The following is a 25,711-nucleotide window of genomic DNA, read 5'->3' as shown; positions in this document are numbered from 1 at the left end:
CTCTAACCTTTTGTTTTCATTGGGTATTGATATTTTCCTAGGGTATCTTTCCTCTAAGCACAAAAATAATTGTTTCTGCCCGGCTCCGTTCCAGTGAGGGTCTGATCACACAGTTGGCGCAACAACAGCGCAGCATATTCAGGCACACGCCCAGGGACAGACAAAATGTCACAAGCAGGCTTCAACTCTGGCTGGAAATATGGGATGCCCTTTCGAGCAGCAAGCTTCTCCAACTCTACGAAACACTGGGCCATCGAATACCACATTTCCCAGCCGGTCTGAGGTTGGCCACCGTCCCTGCAAAGCAGACTCAGAACAGCCTTGAATAGCCATTTTGGGTTCAGAAGCTTGACCGGATAGAATTTTGGCCAGGGGCAGGTACCAAGATGCAGCCGGGAATCAGTCGAAAGCCAAAGGTGGTCGTCACTTGCGGTATGATGCGGTAGCCACCAGAGGAGTTTGGATTCCCTATGCAACGAAACCAAAGCTTGACCAGGCTTCATGATGTGGAAATGACAAGCAGCGACAGGGTGATGCCGATTTTTCGCCTTTATTTCGTCATGGTTGCTAGTGTTCTTGTTGCGACATGGCTCCAGTTCACTGCAGTTATAGATGGTGCAAAGGGAAAATCCGGCCCTCATCAGTGCACCACTAGCCGTCTGGAGCTTGCTATCAGGAACAACAAAGTCGATCTCCTACTGATATGTTAGTGTACGAAATATCAAAAGTCGGAGAGGAAAAGAGTCGCGTACCTGAAATCCGAAATCCTTTCCGATCAGGCTAACAGCCATCCAGCCAAAGAGAACATTGGAGACTGCTGCTTCGTCCAAGATCCGTGCTACGTCGGCAGTAAGCCATCTGATAGTGATACTTGACATGGCTAGAACTAGATTCCGCTAGATGGAGGTGACACCCACATGGGATGCACATTCTGAAGCCTTTATATGCCGGGTAGAGCTCCTTTGTGCTCGCTTTGACAGGGGTAGCTATGAGACATGTTCGTACCTCATCTACTCCCATCAAAGAGATTCAGCCACCTCCAATGGCTCGAACCAGCGTAGGGAGGTTTTTTTCATGCAACCGTTGTCTGCGAAAAACCTGCCCATTGATCGATTTCTCCCTTGGTGCCAATGTCTTTGTCCGTACTCACAAACGTGTAGTAGTAGATTTGCAAATCAAGATTGGTACCTATACTCTGGAGATGCTTTTCAGGGCTGGTTCGCCGCTATCCCATGTGTGGTTTAGCGCAGTAATGAAGGGCGAACGTCATACTGTCCTAAAGCGGTAAAGCGGGAAATTTGTGCGGAAGTTGCTTATTGATCATCGATTCACAGCGAGCAACAAATGACTCTAGATTCTCTTACTTTTTGTGGCGAATATCCTATTTCAAAGGCTTGGAGTCGTCCGTAGGACCTTACAGAAATCGGTCCCCTTCCTGATATCCTCGCTGGTCGCCATCTGTTGTTGAACGTCCTTCGCCGAGGGAGTCGATATTTTTTTCCTCGCCTGTGCGCACACCCCGCTTCACCTGATAAGGCGATATCTCTTCCACAACTGCATCGAAAGAATCGGATTATTCAAAACCATGTCGGCCAACCTACCCTACACTTGCAACACCTGCCTTGTTGCCTTCCGCAGCAGCGATGGCCAGCGCGACCACATGCGCACAGATTGGCAGTAGGAAGCCCAAAACTGGCAAACCCCCCTCTGGACGACAAAAGTGCTGATCATATTGTTTTTCTAGTCTGTATAACATGAAGCGCCGTGTTGCCTCCCTCCCTCCTGTTTCCCAAGAAACATTCAACGACAAGGTTCTCGCAGCCAAAGCCACCTCCACCGCGGCCGCCGCCAAGGCGTCGTTTGAGAAAACCTGTCTCGCCTGTCAGAAGTCGTTTTACAGTGAAAACTCGTACCAGAACCATGTTAAGAGCTCAAAACACAAGGCCCGCGAGGCCCGACTGGCCAGAGAGAATGCAGATGATTCGTCCTCCGTGATGAGTTCGACCTTCTCGCTTGGAGAGCCGATCAACAAGTCTCGTGATGGCGAAGCCAGTGTGGCTACGGTTACCGAGGGACTCAAGGAGGCGACAATCAAGGAAGAGGATGAGGATGAAGAGCTAGCTGATGCCGATTTGGATTCGTCAACCAATTGTCTGTTCTGCAATAACGAGTCAGCCAACATCGAAGAAAACACAGACCACATGTTCAAGAGCCACGGCCTGTTCATCCCCGAACGATCCTACCTCTCAGATCTGAAGGGCCTCATCCACTACCTCTGGCGGAAGATCAACGAGAACAGCGAGTGTATCTACTGCCACTCCATTCGAAACACCCCAGAGGCCATCCGTACACACATGAAGGACAAGAGCCACTGCATGATCGCCTTCGAGACTGAAGATGAGCAGATCGAAATAGGTCAATTCTACGACTTCCGAAGCACCTACTCTGACGACGAAAACGACGATGAGGACGAGGAAATGGCCGACGGTGGCGTTAAGGTCTCAGGCTCTGACGGCGACGAGGACGGCTGGGAAACAGACGCCTCCTCCGTTGACGACGAAGACGAATCATTCGGAAAGAACGCCCCCGCAGTCTACAGAACAGAATACGAACTCCATCTCCCCTCCGGCCGCACAGCTGGCCACCGCTCCCTTAACCGCTACTACCGCCAGAACTTACACAGCTACCCCAGTGTACAGGAACGGGTTGAGCGACAGCTCGCAATTGCGAATGGCGAGATCGAAGAGGAAGAGAAGCCCCGCGGCCGCAATGCCAACCGCGCCCTTGTTACACGTGCCAACGGCGGTACTGGTATGATTGGTGTGGCGGATACTCAGAAACGGACTGTCCTGGAGGGAGAACGCAAGGACCGGACGAGGGCTATTCGTCAAGAACAGCGGTATACGGCTCGTGTCAACCGGGCAGCGAACAACCAAAAGCACTTCAGGGTAAGGCATCTGCTTCCGTTCCTCGTGACTTCAGCTAATCATGTTTCTAGGATCCCCTTCTGCAATAGTTCTCCCGCATGTTTCCTGCATGGTGTGGGTTTGGAGTGGTATGGTAAAAGCTGCATTGCATATGCGTTCTCACGCGATTCTTGATGAATTGATGATTTTCTTTCCCTTTCTTTTCTCCTTCGAATCCGTAGTGGTGACTACATCAGCGTCGGCGAGACTAGATTCGTTCGTATATAGCTTCAAAGTATGCCGACTGTAGTACTTGTGTTTTCACCTTCAGTGCCGATGTCGTGTCTACATAGTACCTTTTTACGTGACACCATATATTGATTAAAAGATTCCACATATGCATTTCTCAGAAGTGTTAGGCCTGATTCGCCTATATCTCAATTGTGAATAAAAAGGAAAAGAGTCGCCACCTCTAAGCTGGGGCTAGTAAAATATATAATGATAAAATGTGTACGGTCAACATACAGTCAACAAAAGAGCACCTGGTTAGAAGTCAAACCGGACAATGTCCATTAGTGCGTTGGTCAAGATACTCGGACAATGAATGTAGCGCTGGAACGAAATTATAGTTTCTGACCGGCAGAGGGTAGAAAGGGCTCGGGTTAAGGTAGTAAGGGGGTTGCCTCGTCCCGATTATTGCCGTCAATTTTGTGTTTTGATCCGGATTTGTGTCTCCGGCGACGGCGTTTCTTCTTAGATCGGTCTGTGTGGTCCTCGTCTGTTTCGTTAAGATCGATAACCTCACTGCCCTGTCGGACTGGGAATTTAGGGCCCTCTCCTTCCGAGGAGCTGTTGCTGCTGGTTGTGTGAAGGACGACTTTTCGAATTCCATTCACGTCAACTATGTGTTCCGTAATGCTGCCACTGCGTACAGGCCCACGATGAATGTAGCTGCCGGGAAGGTCGTCGGGCGAGAGCGACTCTGCGGATTTGGCCCGCCAACTACCAGCAGAGCGGGGAGCGCTATCTTGCTCCTCACGGACTGGCTCGGGTATTGACACATGCGCACCGTTTCTGAAACCGGAGTCCGGAGACTGTAGATTAGTGTTGCCCATTCGTAGAGCATGTGCACCATCTCGTGGGTTAAATCCGGACGTTGTCACTGGAGTCGTATCAAATGCAGCAGGGAATCCCGATGAGTGGCGTCTAGTGTGAGATTCCACCATGGAGTCGATGTCCGTCTGTCCTGAGCGGGAAGGAGATGTACCGCGCTTGATTTTCACGTTTTGGTACCGCGTTTGGCGAGGTCTGCTGGCCAAGTTCGAGGGACCTAAATGTTTCAGGTGCTCGCGGATCTCATCAGTTGCCCCAAGGCGCGTGATAGTAGCATCCCCAGCGTCATCTCCCATGGATCGGCGAAGTTGGAAGCGAGGAAGAGGAGCTTCTATAGAGCTTCGACGCCGGGTGATAGTATGGCCGGTTATAGCTGGAGAGTTGGTGCCCACATCCACCAAAGGGCCTGGCGTGGGAAGAGTAGGGGGTTCTTCTACGAACCGGCCCTTCGGAACGCGGGAATAAGGTGCAGGGGCCATACGCCGGATCGCCTTGTGAACATCCACGAAAACATCCGACTCATCAATGATTTCCCTGTACCAAAGACATTAGTTTTCCAATCCCAACGGTTCCCACTGGAGTCACGTACTCGCCGATAAGCTCCTCAATCACATCTTCCAGAGTCACCACACCCAGAGCGCCACGATCCTCACCAGGATATTCCGAAACCATAACCATATGCGACTTCCCCTCCTGGAAGAAGTTCACGATATCCAAACAGCTCGTTTCGGGCCGTGTTTCAGGTAGGGTTGCCAAGGCAAAATCCCGCACCGGTTTACAGTCCTCCGGGTCGTAAGTAATCAGCATCTTGACTAGGAGCATGCCGATGAAGTTTCTCGGGTTTTCGGGAGCGTGAATCGGGATTCGGGAATAGCCTTGAGAGAGGATGAGATCCATGGTCGGCTCATCCAAAATGGTATCGGCCGACATGGTAAAAACATCATCCATTGGAGTCATGATGCTACCAACGGACTTCTCTTTGAGATCAAGCACCGCACTGATGATTGTGACCTCATCGGAATTAAGTTGCTCGCCTGCCTCTCCCAAGGTCTTGTGGAGAGTCACAAGAGTCTTCAACCCCGCTTTCTTGTATATCGTCCCGTGATCCTCACCAAGCAGTCTGTCGAGCAATTTCGCAACCGGCCAAGCAACAGGAGCCATGATATACATCAAGGCCAGGACACAGGGAGCCATCCAAGCACCGATAGGGAGACCGTAACGGACACATATTGACTGAGGAACGATTTCGCCGAAGATAACTAGGTAGTTCAGGAAAAAGCAAATTAGCAGGCGTTCAATAGCACTGAAAGGCTCGTCATTACCAATCAAGACTGTACTGCCGAGCACAGCTGGCCACCCGCCGCCGAGGGAACGATCAAGGATAATAGGAAGCGTCTCGTTGGTGATAACATTGCTCAAAAGAAGCGTGACAAGAACCCAATGCTTTCCGCGCTTTAGAAGACGCAGAACACTGGCAGCGTTCTTCCGTTCGGAGGGACTATCGCCTGACGTTTGGATCACTTGTAGGTATACCTCATCCTGTGGTTATCGATAAGAATAAAATTAGTGCGGAATTCCAGGGGGAAAAGCAAGCAAGATCGGAAGCACAGACCTGACCCATCAGAGCAATTGTCAGGCCGGCGAAGGCGCCTCCGGTCAGCACAAGGGCCGCAGCAACTCCTAGATATAGCCATAGGCTGGCATCGTCCGCCGGTAGCGGATGCGGTTCGGCTTCGGTGTGACCGCGGCGAGAAAGGAAATGAGATGCGGGAGCAGCAGAAACGAAGGAAAGGTGAGAGAGAGAAAGCATAAACAGTTTGCCCAAGCCAAGGGCGATGGGCCGTATGGCCAAGGAGCGATTGGCAGATATGGCCATCACCGATGAGAGGGGAAAAGGGAAAGGAAAGAAGAAGTGTGAAATAAGGAAGGAAATGGGGCTAGAGGGACATTCTTCTGGAATCTGGAGCTCTCGGAGTCTTGGTGCCAAGAAGCTGAAGCTAAACTAGTGGCGTAATTATGCAGCACGAGGGAACGGGCGAATGACGTGAGTGCCCGGCGCCGAGATTGAGAGGGCGAGGCAAGCTGCAAGGATGACTTCAGTCAAGATATGGTGGGCGTCTGGCTTGATCTGTTATGGTCAATTGAAGCTCAATTTGCTACCTCTTGATTGATACTGAAATCGATGGCTGGGGTTCTCGAAGAGTCATAGATGCTCCGTAATAACAAAGTCAATCAAAAAAAAAGGAGGTTCTTGCCTGAGGCACCCATGCAGCATCCCCGTGCGCCCCGGCACCACCACTACATCCACTCATTCTAGTCCATACCTACCATAACCTTACCTCTTCAGGTCCACCTGCAATTTATAGATCTTCGCAATTCGTTTCAACAGATTTCCAGGCCTCAAGGCTCTGGCATGCAATAAGTTAACTCAACATGAAGTACTTCGTCTCAAATGCAGGCTCAGGATCAATACAAGTATGGCAGCGCAGCACTTCCACGCAATAAGCGCGCATCATCACGTCCAACGCTGACCCATGATCGTGGATATCACGAGGAGAGCATTTGTGACTCACTCGAGTTACTTGTCATGACTGTGTGACCTTTGGAATGGCTGAGTCTATACGTCGCCGGTTTGATTTTGGAGTTTCTGATCCTTCCAGGTCGGTGCCCTTTGGTCTACATGTTGTTGGTGAACACAGCAAACTCCACCCTCTTGAGGGATTACATGACCCTCTCCCCAAGAAATATTGTTAGAAAATCATGATAGCGCTATTTCTATCTTTTGCTCAATCACACACTATACTCGAAAGCTCGGCCAAAAGTCTCGAAAGCGGGTCTGGGAACCCTACTTTCCTTCAACGCCGGCTTGACCACCCTTTCTAGAAGTAATAACACAAGCAAGACGCTTGGTAGGCCATGAAAAGCTTGAGACCTTGTAGTGGCATGATGCTTTCACTCTTTTGCAGGGCAATTTTCGCTGGCTAATCATGTTGTGGCCTTGCGCTTAACTGTCTTCCCTTCACTTTCTCAAGGACGCATATTCACTCAAATTGGTCCTGCGCGCAAAACGGCCAGGCCTCCATCCCACTAGGATTCTTTTCCCTAATTCACTTCTTCCACTTGTGTTACTGTTTGCTCGAGATTACAATTCTGTGTTCTTCTTCCTCTCTAACACATCTCGTGTCGCACATCCTTTTCCAACACAACCTCTCGAATCACCATCATCTTGATTGATTTCAGCCTTCAGTGTCTTTGACGCTCATACCACAAACAGTCTATTATCTCAGCGTCTTTAATCCTATCATTCATTTCCACCAGTACTCCAAAAACGGAGCCATTCTAAATGGCAACCGTGGCGGAGGAGCTGTTTTTATACGGGGAGGTCGAGGCCGAACCTTTGACCGGAATCTGGGCTATAATTGCATACTCAGATCTTATGTTAGCTGGATCTCTTGCTTTTGCATTCGTTATCCTCGCTACACTCGCTGCTTCCCACTGGGAATGCCTGTCTTCTTTGATCATCTTCATCCTAACACATATCATCATCTGCGTCCGATCTTCCGTCGACGAAGCAACATGGCTCCTAAAACGCATTGCAAGCGCAAGGTCATGCAGCGATCTAAGCAATATTTATCACGCCATAGCGAAAGCATTGGTGACCAAAGGCTTCGAAAGTTTACCCGGGAGATTCATAACCACAGTCTTTGAATGGTATTTTCCATTTAACAAACCCGAAACGACACTCCTTCGCCTCGCCATTACCATAATTTACTGTCAGACCTTCCACTCTCTCGTCATTTCCCTTGTGTTGCCATACATCACCGTCCTCAAGCACTACCTCAAAGACATGGTCGCTCAGCATTCCACGAATCGGTTTGATATGTCCAAAGAAGTTCAGCATCTTGAGGCTTTCGCTATCGTTACTATCTGTCTCTCTGTTTCTGCTTCACTCTGGTTCTTGAAAACAACCCTCGCGGGAGCTCTCACCTTCCAAAAACCTCACGACCACCCTACAGCCACCTCCACCAAAACCCGCAGCATAAGCGCAGCATCTACGACAAATTCTCCTTCCAGGATAGAGACAGAAAGGCTGGCCACTATCATCAAGCTCGAAGACACAATACGGCAGCAAAGAGTCCAGCTCGCCGAGCAAACCACAGCGCTGGAGGCAGCAAACCAAGCAACAGACCAAGTCCGGAGAGAATTGGCCACGGAATCTGCTATACGCAATGAACTGCAAGGCAGAAACGAGCGGCTCTGCGACGGTAATTTAACGCTCCGAAAGCAACTCGCCCGGAAGAACCGTGAACTTGACGTGGCTCGCCGACGGGCAAGGCTCTCAAATAACGAAGTCGACGCCAAAGCCGAGGCTTTAACGGCCAGGATCCAAGATCTTGAAGAGCAATTGCATGAGAAGCGAAGAGAGGCCGAGAAAGCGATTCGATTGAAGGACCAGGTCGACGCCAACACAGTCAAACAACTTGAGGAACGGCTGGAAGAGAATGAAAGACAACTCGACATGGCAGCTGATTTCAAGCAAAAGGTCGAAGCTGAAGCCAAGGAACTCCACAACAAGGTCATTGCACTCGAGAGGAGACTCAAAAACGAAACCGCGACCAAGCTCAGAACTTCCGAGGACAAAGCTACCGGACTTGAGAAACACTTGGCGGAGAAGACGAGGGAATGTGAGCAGGCAATTGAATCCATGAATGTGTTCAAAGCCAGGACGGGGACCCTTCAAGAACAACTGAACGAGAAGACAAGGCTTTCCGAAGTCGATACCGAGTCAAAGGTCCAGGATCTTACGAAGAAGCTTGTCGAGATCGAGGAACAGCTGGCTGAGAAAATCAGGGAGTTCGAGCGCGAGGTCGACGTTAGGGCTAAGGATCTCACCGGCACAATTGCAAGACTTGAACAAGAATTGGCCAAGAAGACGAAGGCCTCCGAGCTTGATGCCGAAGCCATCAAAAACCTCAACCTGGAAGTCTCGCACCTGAAGAAACAGCTCACCGAATGCGAAAGAAACTTCGACAGTGAGGTGGATGCTAAGCTCCACTACCTCAACGATAAAGTTGCTCACCTCTCCCAACAGCTGAGTCAGAAGGAGACTCATTCGCAGCATGAAGCAGAAGCCAGGGCAAACCTTGCAAGGAAAGCCGCCCAGCTGGAGGAAGAATTGAACGAGTGCATCAAAAATGCGGAGAGCGAAGCCAATGTCAAGGTCGAGTTGAGGAACAAAATCGTTACACTCGAACAGCAATTGGCTGTACAGACGATTGATGTATGCGATAGCATACCACATGAAGTCGAAGCGCTTCGAGCCGATCTTCATAGCTACCAGAGCCAGGTTACTACTATGTATACCTCACTTGAAAATGCATCGGCGGTCGAGCAGCAACTCCGCGATCAATTCCTCCAAAAGGACGCCGATATGCAGAAACTGGTTGATGAGAACACGGAGCTTACGTCCCAGAACATCACCATCACTCTTGAGCACGAGTCGTTGAAAGCGGCTCACAATGAGATGTCCGAGCGTCTGAAGAATGCCTTGGACACGCTCCAGGAGAAGCATGATCAGATCAGTTGTCTCGAAATCGATCAGTTCGAGATACTCTTCGACAGAGATCAGGCTCGCGATGCCCTCGAGAACGCCAATCAAATACTCGAGGAAACAAAGGCAACAGAGGCACGCCATCAGCAGACCATACAAGACATTCGATCCGCCTACGAAATGACCATTAAACATGAACGCGGCCGAGTGGAAGCGTTACAGGCAGAAATTGTTGATTTCCAGAACAAGATTGGCATGGCCATGTGGGATGCCCAACGGAGTCAAGAACAGGCATGCAAGGCAGGGGAGAAAGTCAAGGCTCTCGAGCGGCAGCTCGCCAAGCAGGAGAAGGCACCTGCCGATCAGGAAGCCTCCAAACTGCAAGTCTCCGAGACCAAGCTTGAGCAATGTACTGCAAAGCTGCTGGAGCAAGAAACCGAGATCCATGAGCTGCGGACCAAGATGGGTGTTGTCATGCAAGACGCTCAGCAAAGCCACGACCGAGCTGTTAGCGCTGAACGAACCGCCGAAGTCCTCCAGCATCGTCTGAGCAAATTGGAGAAGGCTGGCACGGGGCAAGAGATTCCGAAGAGGCAGATGACAAACCCTGGATCGGTTGCCACTGCACTCGAGCAGAGCAAGTTAACGATCGTGGAACAGCAGGCACATATCAACAATCTCCAGCAGCAGCTTAACCAGTCCAAGGTCGCGGGGAGCGGGACGCCCAACGATGCAGCCTTGGAGCAGCAGATCAGAGAGCTGCGTGGCGCGCTAGAGAATGAGAAAAGAGACAGGGCGGAGGACCAAGTTCGCTGGGGAAGAAAGACGCGTGAGCTGGAGGAGGAGGTTCAAAAGCTCCGAATCTCTGCGTCACAGATGCGGGCGACTCCTGGTCTCCGTAGGGGTAGGGGAAGGTAGATCGCCCAACCAAGCAGTTGTTCGAAGAGTTCTGCAACAGAAATGGAGACGAGGTGAAGAGAAGTGAGATACACGAGACTCTGTTCGATGTATGATAAGTTTACCTATGGCTTAGGAGCAAGCAAAATGTACTTTAGTTAAAGCATACTTGTTTTTGGTCATGAATCTTGATAGCAAACACCGATCAAGTAGAAAGTAAAGCCTCAAGTTGCCTCTGTGCACTCTCGTCATGACTCTGACACGACTTCTCCTACCTCATGATGATCAGACTCGTAGTATCGAAGCGCATGTTCCCTCTCAGAGAGAGTCCCTTTGTAAGCTTATCCTCCTTTTTCCATGCTGTGACAATCCACAGGTGTGTCGTACGTCGGCTACCAGTCCCAACAACACCTGCTTCGTTGTAGCTCGTTCAAGCTCAGACGTGTCGGGAAACTCTAGTCTCTGACCAAAGGTATGTAGATTGAAAGTGTTAGAGGAACACGAAACCAGAGACGAGGTCTGAGTCGGGAGGCGGGGATGCCGTCCGTAAGACGTTGATGAGGGAGTGCCGTGCAGCATTGCATCCTGGGCAGGATGCTAAGCGCTTATTCCAAATAGCGTTCTCTGTTCGGCTGATTCGGATAACCGTCAAAGAATGCATGTGTACCCAGATAGCGCCTCGAAATTTGGGTCTTTAAAGCAGACGGATCATGAATGCCCCAGAGTCTTCTCCGGGTTTGCCCACTTGCTTCGGAGGATACATTCCCGGTCAAATTATAGAATTCAGGTATGCTAGTCCGGCTATCAGATTGACGAAATATATGGATTCATGGCAGCATTGACTGGGAGCTTTGCGGGGAGGAGTGAGAGTACGATGGGATTCCAGATTCGAAACCATTTCTAGAGCAAGGTGTTATCTTCTAAATTTTTGTATGTCATGACGTTGTCGCTCCGGATTATTGGAGCTGGGATGGAAATCTACAGCTGGATTATGCAGGTACGCGCATTAGGCGTCAGCCACGATCTTCGCACCTGGCATGTGTTGGGATAGGAACATTTGGGTGCTGACAAGCGAGCCAAATTGCACTGTGCCTGATAGCAGATCAGATTGACACCACGCAACTTTGAGTTTGAGGCCATCAGATTCCCCGTGAAGTATGAATCGGCTCGAGGAATGACAATCCGAGACCCCATGGGAGTTTTATGATATCACTCGTTCCAAATCTAAGAGACTAAGGGAGGGTTTCGCAAACTAGGAGGATCAATGAGAGAATTGATGGCTTGGCTACACCGGTAAACCTTCCGATATGACTGACTACAATATGTGGAAAACACGAGAGCTTGAAACAGCCTACTATGGGCATAGTTTAGGGTTATCCGAGGTAAGTTGCGCCAACTAACAAATGGTCGACCTTGGGCTACGAAAGTCGATCTGAATTGGCCAAGTGACCTGAATCTTTGAAGACATATGGTACAGCTCACTCTAGATATATACTCTAGAGAGGTTTTAGAGAGGTGGAGCTCCTCGAAAAGGGGCCTTTGAAGGAGCCGTGGGAAAGTTCCCCGCAACAAGAACACCTCGGATTTCCCCGCACTTCACCTAGATTCCTCGGTGGCGATCATAGGAAGCTCTGCTGGAGAGACAAACCTTCTCGCGCTGATCTGCGGGGGCGTAATATATACCCGAGGTGATGGATGCGCGTTGCCGAGATATGGGAGCTGACTGGCGCTGGTACTTAGTCCTCGATGCTTTCCAGTAGGAATCCTCTGGGTCCCTGGACATGCCATCTATGTTGGGCCGGTTATATACAAAGGCCGTGACCTACTTCTTCTTTTACTTTTACGAATAGACCAGAAGATACAATGGCGGATAAATTGCGGGCTGATGCCCGTGTGGGCAACAAAACATACACCAGCGCGACTGTTGTCATTATTGGCGCTGGGATATCTGGTGCGCGGTGGAGACTTCCTATCATGCACTATTCCAAGTTAACAGCTATAGGAATGTGCATGGCCATCGATCTCATCAAGCGCAATAACTGCCACAACTTCGTCATCCTGGAAAAGAGTAGCGGCGTGGGTGGGACATGGCACGATAATAAGTACCCTGGATGCTGCTGTGATGGTTGGTAAACTATTTTGCCTCTCCTAGTGTCATAGAACTGATGACGTCTTGTTCAATGCTAGTGGCAAGCATATTATATAGCTATTCGTTTGAGCAAAACCCCAAATGGTCCCGCGAGTATCCTGGTCAAGAAGAGCTTTTGGTAGGAAACCTGGAAAATCACAGACTTGTGACACGGGACTCACGGTTGCCACCTAGAAATATCTCACTCAGGTGGCCGAAAAGTACGGGCTGTACAAGTACATCCGCTTCAACTCGGAGGTCAAACAGGCGCGATGGGACGACGAGGAGATGAAGTGGAAAATCAACGTGGAAGTCTCTGGTGACAAGGATAGCCAGTTCGCAAGCTCCTATGTCCTCAACTCGGATTTTCTTGCGTCTGCGGTCGGGCAGTTGAACGTCCCTCGCGAGCCAGATATTCCTGGACTCAGGGACTTCCAGGGGAGAATGATGCATTCGGCACGATGGGATTGGACGTATAATTTCGAGAATAAGCGAATTGCAATCATTGGAAATGGTTTGTTCTCCTCTCAAAGTGCCAACCGGACATCCTGCTGAGAGCTTTGATAGGCGCGACGTCCGCTCAAATTGTTCCAGAGGTAGCGAAGGTTGCGTCTCATTTGACAGTTTACCAGAGAACTCCCAACTGGGTCATGCCTCGACTTGACGCGGCTGTATCACCCTTGCAACAGGCCCTGTTGACGTATGTCCCTCCCTTGCGTATGCGAAAGCGTTCTCTGGCCATGGATTTCCGCGAGAGCTTTTATGCTGCTGTGAGCGATTCGGAGTCAAATTTTGCGAAGCAAATCCGCGACTGGTGCTTTGAGGGTTTGCGGACACAGCTGGCTAACAAGCCAGAACTATGGGAAAAGCTCACACCCAACTACGCCCCTGGTTGTAAGAGGCTGATCATTTCTGATGACATTTATCCAGCGCTTGCTCGGGAGAATGTAGATCTGGAGACGCGCCGAATTTCGCGCATCACAGAGACGGGAATCGAGGTAGAAGACGGCATCTTGCAGGAGTATGATTTCATTATTTTGGCGACTGGATTCAAGACGGTGGAATTCATGTACCCCATTCAGATTTATGGCTCCAAAGGTCGGCCACTGTCTGATATATGGAAGGATGGCGCATCTGCCTATCATGGGGTCACTGTGGAAGACCTGCCAAATTTCGGAATGTTTTACGGGCCGAATACTAATCTGGGTGAGTAATAGACAGTGTCTCCTCGAGGATCAGTGTTGACAAACAACAGGTCACAACTCTATCATTCTCATGATTGAAGCACAGTCTCGATATCTGAACGCACTCGTTGGCGAGGTTCTCCGGGCTCGCAGACAAGGACAGAGCTTAGCGATAAAGCCAAACCCTGACGCGCTGAAAAGGTACAACCGTGAACTGCAGCAGGTGCTTGCGACAGGGAGCTTCGCGGACCCTAAGTGCAGCAGCTGGTATAAGACCGAAGAGGGCAAGATCACGAATAACTGGTCATCAACTGTCGTCGACTATCAACGCAATCTCTCGCAAGTCTGCTGGTCTGATTATTTGGTGGAAGGCTCGGCTAAGAACAATGCCAGGGCGAGAAAGATGACGCATATAGGCCGGGTACGGGAGGAGTCGTATTTGAGCAATGGATCCCTACTCTTGACTGCGGCAAGTGTGTTTGCGGTGGCAGGGGTGCTTCTTCGCGGTTCTTTGTTGCGGTCTCGTTGAAGATCGATATCAATGTCTTGCAGGGTGGACCAGCCTTGCAAGGCTGTTATTTGTGGATCACTGGATCTGACAGGAGAATTATTGACTAAGCCTAATATGGAAGGCGCTTGTCGGCCTCGAGGGGGCTCCAAGCTGGAGTATATGAGGTCTCGCCTCTCACGTGTGGGAGTAGAGGATGTACGCTCAATTTCAAACCATTATTTTAGAATTATCCCAAATTCGGATCTGGCCCTCTCAAGATACATAAGAAGAGAAACAAGATACTGCATGTTCTCCGACTTTTCCGAGTGCCTCCAACAGCCCCCTGCCAATCATCATGCAATGACAGGTGAACCGTGGTTGTGCTAGTCCATGTAGTCCCTGGCTAGTGATTTAGCCCACCAACACTGAACAGACACTCTTTTGAGATGCCCCTGGATTCGTTTCAGCTCAGAGTTTCCTCAGTCCTCAGGTCAGCCCCTTCTCTTTTTCTCTCTGACAACTTTCCCTAACTCCAAGCCGTTCGTTTCTTCCAGGTAATCCGTTGGTCTTTTCACACCGCAACTTTTGTCGCTCGTTCAATTATAATCGAATTGTCCCGAGGGTCCACTCATTCCCCTCGTGTTTCAGATCCTCAGCGGTTGTCTCTCCCCACTCGGGATCTCCTCGGTTGCGAAATCCCTACGCGCCCGCCGCCGACCTTCCCCTATTACTTGGCGAAACGCCCACTCTCCATCAACATTCCACAACAACAGCAAGTTGCAGGTTGAGCGTCATTCTCTGTGAGACCGGCTAAGTGGCCTTCAGGGCATGGCGCGCATCTGATGCTTGACTGGTTTCTGATCGCCTTCGTGAAACCTTAGCATCAGCGCTTAACAGTTACGATGCGCCGTTGAGGACTGCAACCGCTCTTCTCCAGTATTCACTCATTTCTGCTTTATTTAGAGTATCGTCTTAGTCGTGATAAAACACAGCCCTGAGTCCATTGCACCGGACGCCCTTCGCTCTTTGCACTACTTGTGTTGTGATCCTGACTTCGCCCCGGCTGGACCGACGAAGTCAAGTGATCTATCCCCTCGTTCTGTCGCGACCGCAATTTGTTCTCTGTCACGTTTCTGGCAGGGCCAGACCTTGATGTAGGATGTCCTGCTGCGGCGACCGCGAAAAAAACGCTCCTGTAGCCTTGGAGGAACAATGGGATTATATGGTACGCTTGGGGATCTCTTGGTCTCTGCATGAAATCACTAACGTGCGCTGCCTTCTAGAACCTCGATGACTTCAAGTCGGAGTCTTGTCTATCGCCATTCTCCTACTTCTTTCTATTTGTTCTCCTACTCATATCTATTGCTGTATATGCGGTCGACACATTCACGGCAGTGACCCTTCTCGCCTTTTCTCGATGGGCAGGACAAATCGAACCTGCAATCCCTTTCAGATATTCACGCTGGATTTTCGCTGCTTGTATTTTTGTATCTTTTGCGCTTCTGGCTTGGAGATGGCTCCATGCTATCCGGGCGATTCGTTCCGGCAGTGTCGCTCAAAGTTATTTGGACTCTTTGGCTGCCCGTGTCCAAAGTATTCGTATCGGTCAACACGGTCGAGGATGGAGGAGATTTCTTGTCTTTGGTGAGCTCACGAAGAACAGAAAGGGGGCTGAGTATGTCGCGTTGTTTTCGTACTTTGCCTTTGAGAGTTGGATGAACACTGTGTTCGCCGATGGACCCCGTCAGGTCGTCAATGCAATCACCCTCTATTCTGTGATGCGAATGGACTTGCTTCCTGGGGGAGAAAATGCCGTTGAGGAAGACAAGGCGGGGATCCTACAATTCTTCGACAACGTCAAGATTCTCGCCGAAGAGAACAACCTCCGCGCGTTAGTCCTGGCAGGCATGCTCTTCACGGTCGTCATTTGGGTATTATCGGTCATCAAGCTGATTGTCGCCATCATACTTTACCTCCTCTTTCTATTTCATCACATCCCAGCGGAAGACGGCACGTTGAAGGCATACTGCCGCCGGAAGATCAATACCCGACTAAAGCGGATCGTGAGGACGAAAGTTAACAAGGCCCTGGCAAAAGGTGTCGCCTTACAAGATCGTACTGCAACGAATCCGACGCTGGGAATCGATCGGAAGCCCACACTCCCGGTGTTTGGAGATGACGATAAGACACCTATTGTCTCGACCCTTTCTCGAACCACTACCCAAACAACCTTGGCTACCCTCCCGGCGTACTCATCGCGTCCTGGAACTGCTGCTCCTTCAGAGCGTGAGCCTACCCTTCCCACTGTAGCGACATTCTCAGGCAAACCACCTCTGAACCGTACGGTCACGCAGAACTCTGCCTATACCGATGCCATGTCGATATCTGGGGCTTCTGCAGTTTCAGCTTATAGTCCACTCGACCGGCAAGCGTCTCCCGCCCCTCCAGTTCCCCCTCTTCCGGATACTGCCTCCATGATTACAGGGCGCTCCCAAACACCCATGTCGCGTCCTAATTTCACCCCCACGCCTTCTAATGCTCGCGCACCCCCTTTTCGCATGGGCTCTGCGGCTGGATCACCGGGTCGAATGGAACGACATGATCCGTATAACCCTGAGGGCTACGACGGCCCCCAGCCTGGCGATTCTTTCCGTCCTTGCGCTTCGCCGGTTGATTCGTACCTACGAAACATGACGCCTAGCGCCGCCGTACCCACGAGCGATAACGGTCCTATGCGCACCTACCCCCCTTCTACTCACACGAACTCTCGTCCATCGCCGCAGTCTACCTATCCTGCTCGATCTTTCACACCGGGATCTCAAATGACCCGCATTTCACCGGCGTACTCGAACGAAGAGCGTTCTATGAGGACCTTTTCTCCTGTTAATTCACGGGGTCCGCCGCAAACACAGGGAGGGTATTCAGCGTACAATGCTCCGGCAACCAACACCCCCATCACGTCATCTGAATCAGACTATTTTGATGCCGTTAGCGAGTATGGCGGAGGCTCAGCTTCCAGGCAGGCCTATACTCCCCGCACATACACCCCTCAACCACAACCCCGTCGCCCAGACTACTACTAGCTTTTCACAATCGCGTATGGCGGTGCTAGGACTTATGACCTTGGAAGAACGCCGGAACTCGCCGTAATTCATGTGTTGACGAAACTTTCTTGAAAAGCTGGCTGTATCTCTGTGGTTTACGAAGGAATCAGTGTCTGGAACGCTTTTAGTATACCCCTGTTTAATCATTGGAAATTTTGGATGCATTTGGTGTCGACGAGAGCCAAGCCGGACCCTTGAGCCATCGATGATAGATACCTTCTTTGAATACTACTCATGTTGTTAAATACAGCTCAACATAAACTCCAAATACCACACCAATATACATACGTAGTCCAGTAGATAACCGGGCCAACCGCCACTATCTCCAAAAGGCGTCTGCTGACCGCCTTTGTTCCCAGTTGGAGACGTTGATTCAGGGACCCCAACCTTTTCCCACGCTTAGAATATTTTTCTCTCGCTCCCTGAAGCCTTGATTCCTGGTTGACGAACCCTTGAGAGACGCTGCAATCTCATATAATGCCCCAATGTGCTCGTGATACACGCACTCTCCGCACTGCGAAATTACCCTCGATCTCCTGCGCCAGATGAACGTCATCTCACCGACAAGTGTTCTCTTCAGGTAGCACGGCTACCTGGCATATCATGCTTTGCAAGTCACTTGCTTCCTCTATCTGAATCGATAAAACGGTCACGATGCCCGATGTGAACGGATTACCCGACACGCAAGCCTCCAACTCGTCGGATCGAGCTCCCCCGAGAGGAGTCCACCAGGCCCTCGCGCAACCCACAACGCCTTATCCCGTGCCTGAAACGATAAGTCAAAACTCTGAGAAGAATGGAATGCAAACTGGAAATGGAGTTCCAGCTGGGACTGGGGTTGGAAGCAGCGGCCGTGACCGCCGAGAACCTGGGGAGGATTCGAAGAGTGGCCATATGTCGGTAGTACCAGATAAGGCTTTCGGTCTGGTGTTTGAACACTCTGAAGAAGATTCGGTCTCCGGCTCTGGCTTAGAGCCTCGTACGCTTCATCGTACCTCGCTCAGGAATGTTTTGCAGGGTTCCGAGGCTACTGCTGCTCTTCATCGACTGGCTCGGGACCCATCGCCCGCTAAGAACCAGGAATCGGACCGCGACCGGGTCCTCAAGCTGTCGCCAGCCAAGATACAGGAGCTCACATCTGCTCCCGAGTCGATACCATATCGTGCTGCATCTCCAGATTCTGATCAAGGACGAAGGGTCTCTAATGGACCGTCGCCGTTGCTCCCGCCGATCGGGTCGGACTTTCCGGCACTTGCAACTGGTGAAACGCAGCTTCCCTCGGATGAGACTTCCAAAGCAGTCCCCATTAGCCATCTACCCAGTTCTGAGGGGCTAAATGGCTTGGGTTTGAAATCGCCTTCCGCTCGAAGTCGTCCGCACGTGGCTCGCGCTGTATCGACGCCCCAGTCAGTACGGAAACAAACGTTCTCGGGGAGTAATAGTGAGCGCCTCGCCCAAACGTGGACCTCTCGTCCCAAACAAGACCGTCCATCTGTCAGCCGTGAAGCCGAACCAAAGGGCTTCCGAAGCCCTTCCACGCCAATGGCTGAACCGGCTCTGCCATCTCCGTCGCTACAGAGCATCCCCTTACCACCACTTTCCATACCAACTTATTTGCAACTGGAGCTTGCGTCTGGGCGCCCATCTCCGCTATATATCCACCGAACTGCAATGAGCGACTTCCCGTATGAGTCGGCTCGTGTTAAGCTGGAACGTCTCATGAATTTTTTAGTGCTGCCTCCTGCATTAGAGCGAGTCCTATGGTTTGGCATCTTGGCGTGCTTGGACGCATGGCTTTATTCCTTTACCATTCTTCCTCTCCGGTTCATTAAAGCTGTCTATATCCTGCTGGAGTCCTGGGCTCTGAACCTCGCCACTGAGGCCCGGTATTTGGCCGATTTTATCGCGAAAGGGATTGGCCGAGTGTGGCGGCGGCGGAATCGTGCCCCTTCTGTACAATCGACAACAGGAAATCCTTCAACCGAACGAGACACCAAGTCTTCCAGACCGTCAGAGTCACGTAGACGGCACCGTTCGGATACTCATCGCCATCGGAGACAGCGCTCTACTCCTTCGGCTCTGCTTCCTGATGACAAGGCCGACATTCTCAAAGGTCTGCTGATGATTGTTACGTGCACGGTTCTCATGTACTTTGACGCCAGTCGCATGTACCATTGGATTCGTGGCCAGGCAGCAATCAAGCTGTACGTTATTTACAACGTGCTGGAAGTCAGTGATCGTCTTTTCGCCGCTATCGGCCAAGATGTCCTCGAGTGTCTCTTCTCACGCGAGGCTTTGGAGCGTCGGCCGGATGGCCGCAGCAAAATCTTTCGGCCTTTTGGGCTCTTTCTCTTAGCCTTAGCCTATACTGTCATTCACTCGACTGCTTTATTCTACCAGGTTATGACGTTGAACGTGGCCGTCAATTCGTACTCGAATGCGTTGATTACCCTACTCTTATCCAACCAATTCGTCGAAATTAAGTCGTCGGTGTTCAAGAAGTTCGAGAAAGAGAATTTGTTCCAGCTCACCTGTGCAGATGTTGTGGAGCGGTTCCAGCTTTGGCTTATGCTTACCATTATTGCATCGCGAAACATGGTTGAGACGGGGGCCTTTCAACTCGGTAGCAGTCTACTCAGCACAAGTGTGAGCGGCGTGGCAGCCGTCACAAACAGCACCCCTTCAATGACTCCTCCGAGGACATCTACCTCGATTCTTCCTCAGGCTTTCACCCTCGTACCGTCATCTCTAATGGCTTCTTTCAGTCACGTCAACTCATTCCTACCTGCGCTGGCGCAGGTTCTCGGCCCGTTCCTAGTGGTCCTCGGCTCGGAAATGTTTGTCGACTGGCTCAAACATGCATATATCAATAAATTCAACAACACAAGGCCCGCGATTTACGGACGGTTCTTGGATACTCTCGCCAAAGACTATTACACCAACGCCTTTGGTGATCAGAACCTGATGCGCCGTCTAGGTCTTCCGATCATCCCACTCTCCTGTCTTTTCCTCCGTGTCTCCGTGCAGACCTATCAAATGTTCCTAGCGGCACTGATCCCTCACTCTCCATCCTTGTCACCATCCTCATCTGTCGCAGTAGAGGCTACCTCCCTTGCGAAAATACATAGCCATTACGTACCAGCGGGTCCAGTCCCATCGCCACCGATCACGCTTCGAACAATTATCCCAATAACAGCCGCCCATGCGGAAGCATGGTTTCGACGATTCCTGGCAAATGCAATTCCGTCGCCTGCACAATCAGTCTACATTTTCACAGTTGTGCTCATTCTTACCGCATTTGTCCTGCTTCTGATTCTCAAGCTCCTTCTTGGTATGGTGCTTTTGGTCTATGCACGCTCCCGGTACAAATCGATGAAGCAACGAGAGATGGAGCTTGCAACGCCTCCATTGACCTCAGCGACTGCCAACGCTCTGGATGGTACTGCAGCGCCGCGTGCCCGAGACTATACGGTGGAAGGAAGCCGGCGCGTCGGAGGCTGGGGCACGGTCGAGGTCAACGAGGACCACCGACGATGGATCTATCTTGATGATCCGGAGGGTCTGCGCAAACTGAAAGAGAAAGAAGGCCAAAAGGGCAAGACTTCACGCGGAGAAGATCTGCATTTAGACCATGTGCAACGGTACGAGATGGCAGCGAAGCGCATCTGGTAGCGGAGCGGCGTATAACATTGTATACAAGTGTATCCATATCCTTGTAACAACTGTAATTCCATCTCGATTCTAGACATTGTTATAGCGATTATTTGGCTACGTTTATTCTAGCGATTGAATTTTCTAGCGAAGTATAGTACTTCACTCTCTACAATAATCATGATTCTGGAAAGAGGGTACTAAGTCACATAAGTTCCGAAATCTACTCGCTCCGCTAAATCACGCCTTCTCCGGCAGCCGTGAAAATACATAGCTGAAAATCTCCCGACTTTTATACAAATTCTCCACCCTCAACCGTTCATTGTACAAATGCGCATTGTCACTCGCCTGCCCACAGGGAAGGTTAGCGGCCGGCGCCGAGAACTCTTTCTCCAGGAACCTAATCGTCGGGATCGAACCACCCTCACGAATATAAATAGGTCGAACTCCGACTTTCTCTCGCGTAGTCTCTGGCGGTGGTGTTGAGGATGGAACGGACACGCCTGGAGGCGGCGATGACGCCGCGGAGGAGTTCGCGGTGCGCTTGCCTGATTGTCCGGTCAGGGTAGACGAAGTAGGCACGGTCATAGTAGGCGAAGACCGTTTGTGTGTGGTTGTCTTAGACGTAGTCGTAGACATGATGATCCGATCAATGTGGGAAGCCAAACTGTCTTCGGAATCCTGGCGGCGAAGGAGCGTCGTGCGGTCCTCCTTAGAACCCAGAGGACTAGTCGTGCGGTCCGCGACAGGGCGCGGCGGAAACTGTTTTTGGCTCCGGTTGTCGGGTGTCCATGCGGCTGTGATGGCTTCGGCGAGGGTTTCGAAGATCTCATTGTCCGGGTCGCCAAGCCAGGGGTCCGATGTCCCCGTGATTTCGACGGTGAGGTCGTTCTGTGACTCGAGGCGGTCGAATTGTTCTTGTGCGTAGAGGGTCAAGGCCGCAGCGATATCGTCGGCTTGTTGGTTTGGTACGAGACGGATTGAGAGACTGGCTTTTGCTTTGCGGGAGATGGTCGTTGTTGTGCTTTTGCTGCTTCCTGGCACTTCGACAGAGTGGATTGTGAGGGATGGCTCGCGCCATCTGTGCATGAGCGAGTCAATCAAAGCTTCGCCGTCCTTGATTTGGGGGTGTCGTTTGAGCAGAATTTCTGCAATCGCACCGTACCGCTCTCTCTCGGCGTCCGTCAATGGCAGCACGGGGTCTTGGAAACCGGGGAGGTTGATCTTTCCCTTAGGGCCAAGAAGAGTACCAAGCAGCATGGTCAAGTCCTTCAATGGCTCATCAAGCAGCGAACTACCGTCGATACCGCTGTGAAGATCGGGGTGGTCGCTAGTGACGATCAGATTTGCGTGGACAACGCCACGTTGCCCGTAGGTAAGACACGGGTTGTAATCATCCAACCAATAGCTGTTCGCCAGCAATATCCAGTCGACGGGCCCGATTTGTAGCTTGTGTTTCCGGACCGTCTCATGGAAGCCTTGAGAGCCGGACTCTTCCTCTCCCTCAATGAGAAAAACAATGTCGCATTGGAGGTTCTTCTGCCGGGCGAGATCTGCGGCAGCGTAGAGAGCAGCGAGAATTGGGCCCTTGTTATCAGACACACCACGGCCGTACAAGAAACCGTCCATAGAGGTTAGCTGGTAGGGGTCTGTTTTCCACTTTTGCCGGTTGGCATCCGCGCTAACAACGTCGTAATGTCCATAGAAAAGGAGAGTTTTGTCGACCTTGTTGGGAGATGTTGCACTAAAGCGAGCAAAGACGATAGGGTTCGTGTCCTCCCCGGTGGTCAAAAGCTTTGTCTTTGCTCCCAGATAGATACAGTGCCGGCGAAGAAAGGCTGCACCTTGATTGCACTCGCCGGCGAACTTGGGACTAGCGGATATGGTTTTGAAAGCAACGAGCTTTGCGAGGCAACTCACCATCTCATCTGGTAATATCGTCAGCACATGCATTCCCAATCACGTTGGGTACCTAATCAAGTCATACCGTTGTTGATCGGGGGCAGCTCAGTCGAAGTAACGTCTGTCAAATCCCAGATTCCCACGGTATTGTCGTTACCTCCGGTAGCATAGATATGTCTATCTCTGAATTTGCCAGCAGCGGAAGCTAACATGGTGCCTTCATGAGCAGTCCAGCTGCCGACCTCTTCGAAACGTGAGTTGAACTTCTTGAAGGAGTTAGCTAGCGGCCGGTATTTTAGAGGTGAAAATTGATGCCGTACCTTGACAATTCCGTTCGAATCTCCACACACGGCCATGCCGTGAATTATATCCACTGCCCAGAGATCGCCAGTATGCGCAGTGATTCGCTTCACAAGCTGGTGGGAATCCAGATTCCAAATATTCAAGGCGCCTCCGGCGAGACCACAGTAAAGGAATGAGCCGTCAACTGCAACAGAAAGTACAGAATCATTGTTCTGTAACTTTGCCATCTGTATTGGAGCTACATCAGGTTTCCCTTGCTCTAGACGCCAGATTTTGACAACTCCATCACCTGCGCCAGTCAAGAGGACTTCGTCGTTGGGAGACGATTCGAGCAATCCTCGCACAAGGAGCATCGTGTAAACGTAGCCATGGTGGGAAAACAAGTTATGATGATCGCGCTTAAAGGTGACGACCTGACCACCGTGATCCAAGGTTTGGCCATTTTCAGCGCTTGCATCTGACCGAGGAGCACGAGTGCCATCAGGCCCTCGCGAGTCGAAGAATCGGTGTGTCCGTTTGGACAATTGGGTGGCAGAGTGTTGGGTAGACGCCGCGCCCGTTTGGGACAGGTTGCACCACTACCCAGGGTAAGGTCAAGTCATACGGATATTGCGGGATATCTTCAGCGAGAGGCCACTAACCTGAATGCTGGTATTCTGAGCACCGCAGTATACAGTTTTCAGGCGGGGTGAGTACGCCACAGCAAAGAGGTCGCCAACATCATGGTGAGAATGAATAGAGTAAAGTCGCTCAAATGTCCGCGTGGACCAGACCTGTGTCTTGTTAGTGACTGCACATCACATTAACAGCACAGTTGGCAAGTGTCCATACATTGACAACAGAATCGCCTCCACTCGAAAAGAGGAGATCGCCGCTTTCCGAAAGGTACAAGTCCAGGACACTTTCTTGATGAGCACGAACGGATAGGATAAGATCGTAGTTTTCAAGAGACCACGCCTGCCAATGATGAGCTTCTCGTTATAGGCATAAATCTTCAAGGTTAAGCAAGTCAACCAGCCACATACTACTATATCTCCGCCTTGAAGACCAGCAAAGACACAATCCTCATCTACTACCAGCGCCAGTACAGACCGGCTGGCTTGCACCCGATGACCAATGCCACATTCGATTTGCGAAGGTTGATGATCTGGGTCATCATTGTGGGCCAGATGTGCAGTCACGGACCGAGGGTCGGACTCCCACGTTTTGGTCTGCTCATCAATATCTGACGGGCTATCAGACTCGGCGAGTCCTGTATGGTCCATCTCAGTCTCAGCCTGAGTTCTCAAAAAATGAGTCTGATTATTTTGAAGATTCAAGGGAATTGGAAAGAGACAGGGAAGGAAAAGGTTGGAACAGTCACAAAGCAAATCGGTTCACGTGACATGTGTTTTTTTTTCCCACGCTCAGCGGCAGGAGAAAGTCAAGAAATTTCAGGGGCGTATCAATGCAGGAAAATCTGATCTATACATAGACAAACAGTAATCATTCCGCTGCCTGTCCCTGAATGTCGTGATCTCCCTTGACGGTGATGACATGGAAAATTGGCCGGGGATAAGAATGAGCACAGACTGAAAGAGATGTGGCGGTGCGGAAAGAATACCTCAGGCCTCAACCACTTACTCACCTCCTTTGCTTCGGTCGGGATGCTTCCAGGAGCATTTCCTCCTGCATTGAGTTAACCACAGTCGCTTCTCTGCATCCTACTCGCTTTTATGTATCTTTGCCTCTACACCACTTGTCGGGGGAAGTGTACACTGACCTGGGCTCCCAAAGTAGCCGGGTCAACAGGGCGTCTGAAGCAAACTGGGACATGGCGTTTGGATCCTTCTCCTCGGGCTCATTGAAAGATCCGATAGAAGCAGAGACAAGGCGCAGCGAGTTATACTTTCACCGGGCAGCGGAAACAAGCTGGGCGTTGACGGACAGATATCGCCAGTGCTGAGCGTGGGATAGCTGAAGTTCCCTTATCTTGAGCTTCGGTCATGAGACAGCACGGGATACCGGCAGCTAAATACTGCAAAATTGGGCCAGTCTTAATCGACGTCAATTATCCATCGATCTATAAGCAAGGTATCCGCAAGGAACTTTTCCGGCCAAGAAGGCTGCAGCCAGACGACTGTCTCTCGGCTGGGCGTCCAAGCGTGTAACATGGTCCGGTTGCTCTGCAGGCCAGAGCTCCATTGCTGTCGAGAGGTTTCTTTGCAATCGGAAGAGCATACGGTCTCCCCGGATGCAACAAAGGATGTTTACGTCCAACAAGCTCTGAGTCATGGATCCTTCATCAAGAACAAAAAGTTATATATAGAGGCGTAACCTGGCATTTACTGCCACCAGCCACAGTGGCGGTGCTTGGATTGGCCAATCACAGGCTGGCCATCACCGCCATTTTGTCGTTTCCCGCCTCCTCATCCATGATCCATCTGACCATGAGCGATCACATAGTCAACATGCGACAGAGGTACGGGCTCGGCTTCAGGCT

General features: G+C 51.0%; 8 protein-coding genes across 8 annotated transcripts; 5 read left to right on the top strand and 3 right to left on the bottom strand.

Moving 5' to 3' along the window:
* Positions 1 to 12: 12 nt before the first annotated feature.
* BJX68DRAFT_222789 (uncharacterized protein) lies at positions 13 to 1,282 on the bottom strand. The gene has a single exon (XM_071038040.1). It carries the CDS (start codon positions 639 to 641, stop codon positions 54 to 56), a length of 588 nt encoding a protein of 195 aa, XP_070905625.1. The 5' UTR covers positions 642 to 1,282; the 3' UTR covers positions 13 to 53.
* Positions 1,283 to 1,332: 50 nt separating this feature from the next.
* Positions 1,333 to 3,302, top strand: BJX68DRAFT_222788 (putative C2H2 finger domain protein). The gene is made up of 3 exons (XM_071038039.1): positions 1,333 to 1,677; positions 1,745 to 2,948; positions 2,999 to 3,302. The coding sequence occupies exons 1-3, from the start codon at positions 1,586 to 1,588 to the stop codon at positions 3,014 to 3,016; spliced, it is 1,314 nt and encodes a 437-aa protein (XP_070905624.1). The 5' UTR covers positions 1,333 to 1,585; the 3' UTR covers positions 3,017 to 3,302.
* Positions 3,303 to 5,957, bottom strand: BJX68DRAFT_222785 (putative DUF21 and CBS domain protein (Mam3)). Its single transcript, XM_071038038.1, has 4 exons — positions 5,632 to 5,957; positions 5,342 to 5,558; positions 4,609 to 5,278; positions 3,303 to 4,553 (listed from the first exon to the last, which is right to left on the bottom strand). Exons 1-4 carry the CDS (start codon positions 5,893 to 5,895, stop codon positions 3,569 to 3,571), a joined length of 2,136 nt encoding a protein of 711 aa, XP_070905623.1. The 5' UTR covers positions 5,896 to 5,957; the 3' UTR covers positions 3,303 to 3,568.
* Positions 5,958 to 12,330: 6,373 nt separating this feature from the next.
* On the top strand, positions 12,331 to 14,500 carry BJX68DRAFT_273821 (flavin-containing monooxygenase; the record flags this gene model as incomplete). The annotated part of the gene is made up of 6 exons (XM_071047543.1): positions 12,331 to 12,418; positions 12,470 to 12,592; positions 12,655 to 12,734; positions 12,791 to 13,109; positions 13,163 to 13,801; positions 13,851 to 14,500. 6 exons carry the CDS (start codon positions 12,331 to 12,333, stop codon positions 14,306 to 14,308), a joined length of 1,707 nt encoding a protein of 568 aa, XP_070905622.1. The 3' UTR covers positions 14,309 to 14,500.
* A 267-nt stretch (positions 14,501 to 14,767) lies between these two features.
* On the top strand, positions 14,768 to 17,626 carry BJX68DRAFT_222781 (uncharacterized protein). The gene is made up of 2 exons (XM_071038037.1): positions 14,768 to 15,494; positions 15,553 to 17,626. Exons 1-2 carry the CDS (start codon positions 15,429 to 15,431, stop codon positions 17,350 to 17,352), a joined length of 1,866 nt encoding a protein of 621 aa, XP_070905621.1. The 5' UTR covers positions 14,768 to 15,428; the 3' UTR covers positions 17,353 to 17,626.
* A 105-nt stretch (positions 17,627 to 17,731) lies between these two features.
* Positions 17,732 to 21,182, top strand: BJX68DRAFT_222780 (eukaryotic membrane protein family-domain-containing protein). Its single transcript, XM_071038036.1, has one exon. The coding sequence runs from the start codon at positions 18,028 to 18,030 to the stop codon at positions 21,043 to 21,045; it is 3,018 nt and encodes a 1,005-aa protein (XP_070905620.1). The 5' UTR covers positions 17,732 to 18,027; the 3' UTR covers positions 21,046 to 21,182.
* On the bottom strand, positions 21,182 to 24,837 carry BJX68DRAFT_7323 (glutamine amidotransferase subunit DUG2). Its single transcript, XM_071049670.1, has 6 exons — positions 24,255 to 24,837; positions 24,061 to 24,186; positions 23,871 to 24,002; positions 23,247 to 23,807; positions 23,012 to 23,192; positions 21,182 to 22,952 (listed from the first exon to the last, which is right to left on the bottom strand). Exons 1-6 carry the CDS (start codon positions 24,492 to 24,494, stop codon positions 21,265 to 21,267), a joined length of 2,928 nt encoding a protein of 975 aa, XP_070905619.1. The 5' UTR covers positions 24,495 to 24,837; the 3' UTR covers positions 21,182 to 21,264.
* On the top strand, positions 24,628 to 25,225 carry BJX68DRAFT_7371 (uncharacterized protein). Its single transcript, XM_071049682.1, has 2 exons — positions 24,628 to 24,776; positions 24,828 to 25,225. The coding sequence occupies exons 1-2, from the start codon at positions 24,761 to 24,763 to the stop codon at positions 25,172 to 25,174; spliced, it is 363 nt and encodes a 120-aa protein (XP_070905618.1). The 5' UTR covers positions 24,628 to 24,760; the 3' UTR covers positions 25,175 to 25,225.
* The last annotated feature ends 486 nt before the right edge of the window (positions 25,226 to 25,711 follow it).

Source organism: Aspergillus pseudodeflectus (assembly GCF_044049435.1).
Source record: "Aspergillus pseudodeflectus strain CBS 756.74 chromosome Unknown BJX68scaffold_1, whole genome shotgun sequence".
In the NCBI taxonomy this organism is placed as follows: domain Eukaryota; kingdom Fungi; phylum Ascomycota; class Eurotiomycetes; order Eurotiales; family Aspergillaceae; genus Aspergillus; species Aspergillus pseudodeflectus.
The sequence above is the reverse complement of the archived record's forward strand: the minus strand, read 5'-3'. Positions and strand labels throughout refer to the sequence as shown.

What these genes read in the sequence shown, in the direction of transcription:
- BJX68DRAFT_222789 (XM_071038040.1), bottom strand. Translation starts at nt 641, where the DNA reads ATGAGGGCCGGATTTTCCCTTTGCACCATCTATAACTGCAGTGAACTG.
- BJX68DRAFT_222788 (XM_071038039.1), top strand. Translation starts at nt 1,586, where the DNA reads ATGTCGGCCAACCTACCCTACACTTGCAACACCTGCCTTGTTGCCTTC. An exon ending in CACATGCGCACAGATTGGCA is followed by an intron (nt 1,678 to 1,744) that starts GTAGGAAGCCCA and finishes TTGTTTTTCTAG; the next exon opens with TCTGTATAACATGAAGCGCC.
- BJX68DRAFT_222785 (XM_071038038.1), bottom strand. Translation starts at nt 5,895, where the DNA reads ATGGCCATATCTGCCAATCGCTCCTTGGCCATACGGCCCATCGCCCTT. An exon ending in CAATTGCTCTGATGGGTCAG is followed by an intron (nt 5,559 to 5,631) that starts GTCTGTGCTTCC and finishes CGATAACCACAG; the next exon opens with GATGAGGTATACCTACAAGT. An exon ending in ATTGAGGAGCTTATCGGCGA is followed by an intron (nt 4,554 to 4,608) that starts GTACGTGACTCC and finishes TCTTTGGTACAG; the next exon opens with GGAAATCATTGATGAGTCGG.
- BJX68DRAFT_222781 (XM_071038037.1), top strand. Translation starts at nt 15,429, where the DNA reads ATGTCCTGCTGCGGCGACCGCGAAAAAAACGCTCCTGTAGCCTTGGAG. An exon ending in AGGAACAATGGGATTATATG is followed by an intron (nt 15,495 to 15,552) that starts GTACGCTTGGGG and finishes GCTGCCTTCTAG; the next exon opens with AACCTCGATGACTTCAAGTC.
- BJX68DRAFT_222780 (XM_071038036.1), top strand. Translation starts at nt 18,028, where the DNA reads ATGCCCGATGTGAACGGATTACCCGACACGCAAGCCTCCAACTCGTCG.
- BJX68DRAFT_7323 (XM_071049670.1), bottom strand. Translation starts at nt 24,494, where the DNA reads ATGGACCATACAGGACTCGCCGAGTCTGATAGCCCGTCAGATATTGAT. An exon ending in TTCAAGGCGGAGATATAGTA is followed by an intron (nt 24,187 to 24,254) that starts GTATGTGGCTGG and finishes CATCATTGGCAG; the next exon opens with GCGTGGTCTCTTGAAAACTA. An exon ending in ATTCGAACGGAATTGTCAAG is followed by an intron (nt 23,193 to 23,246) that starts GTACGGCATCAA and finishes AACTCCTTCAAG; the next exon opens with AAGTTCAACTCACGTTTCGA.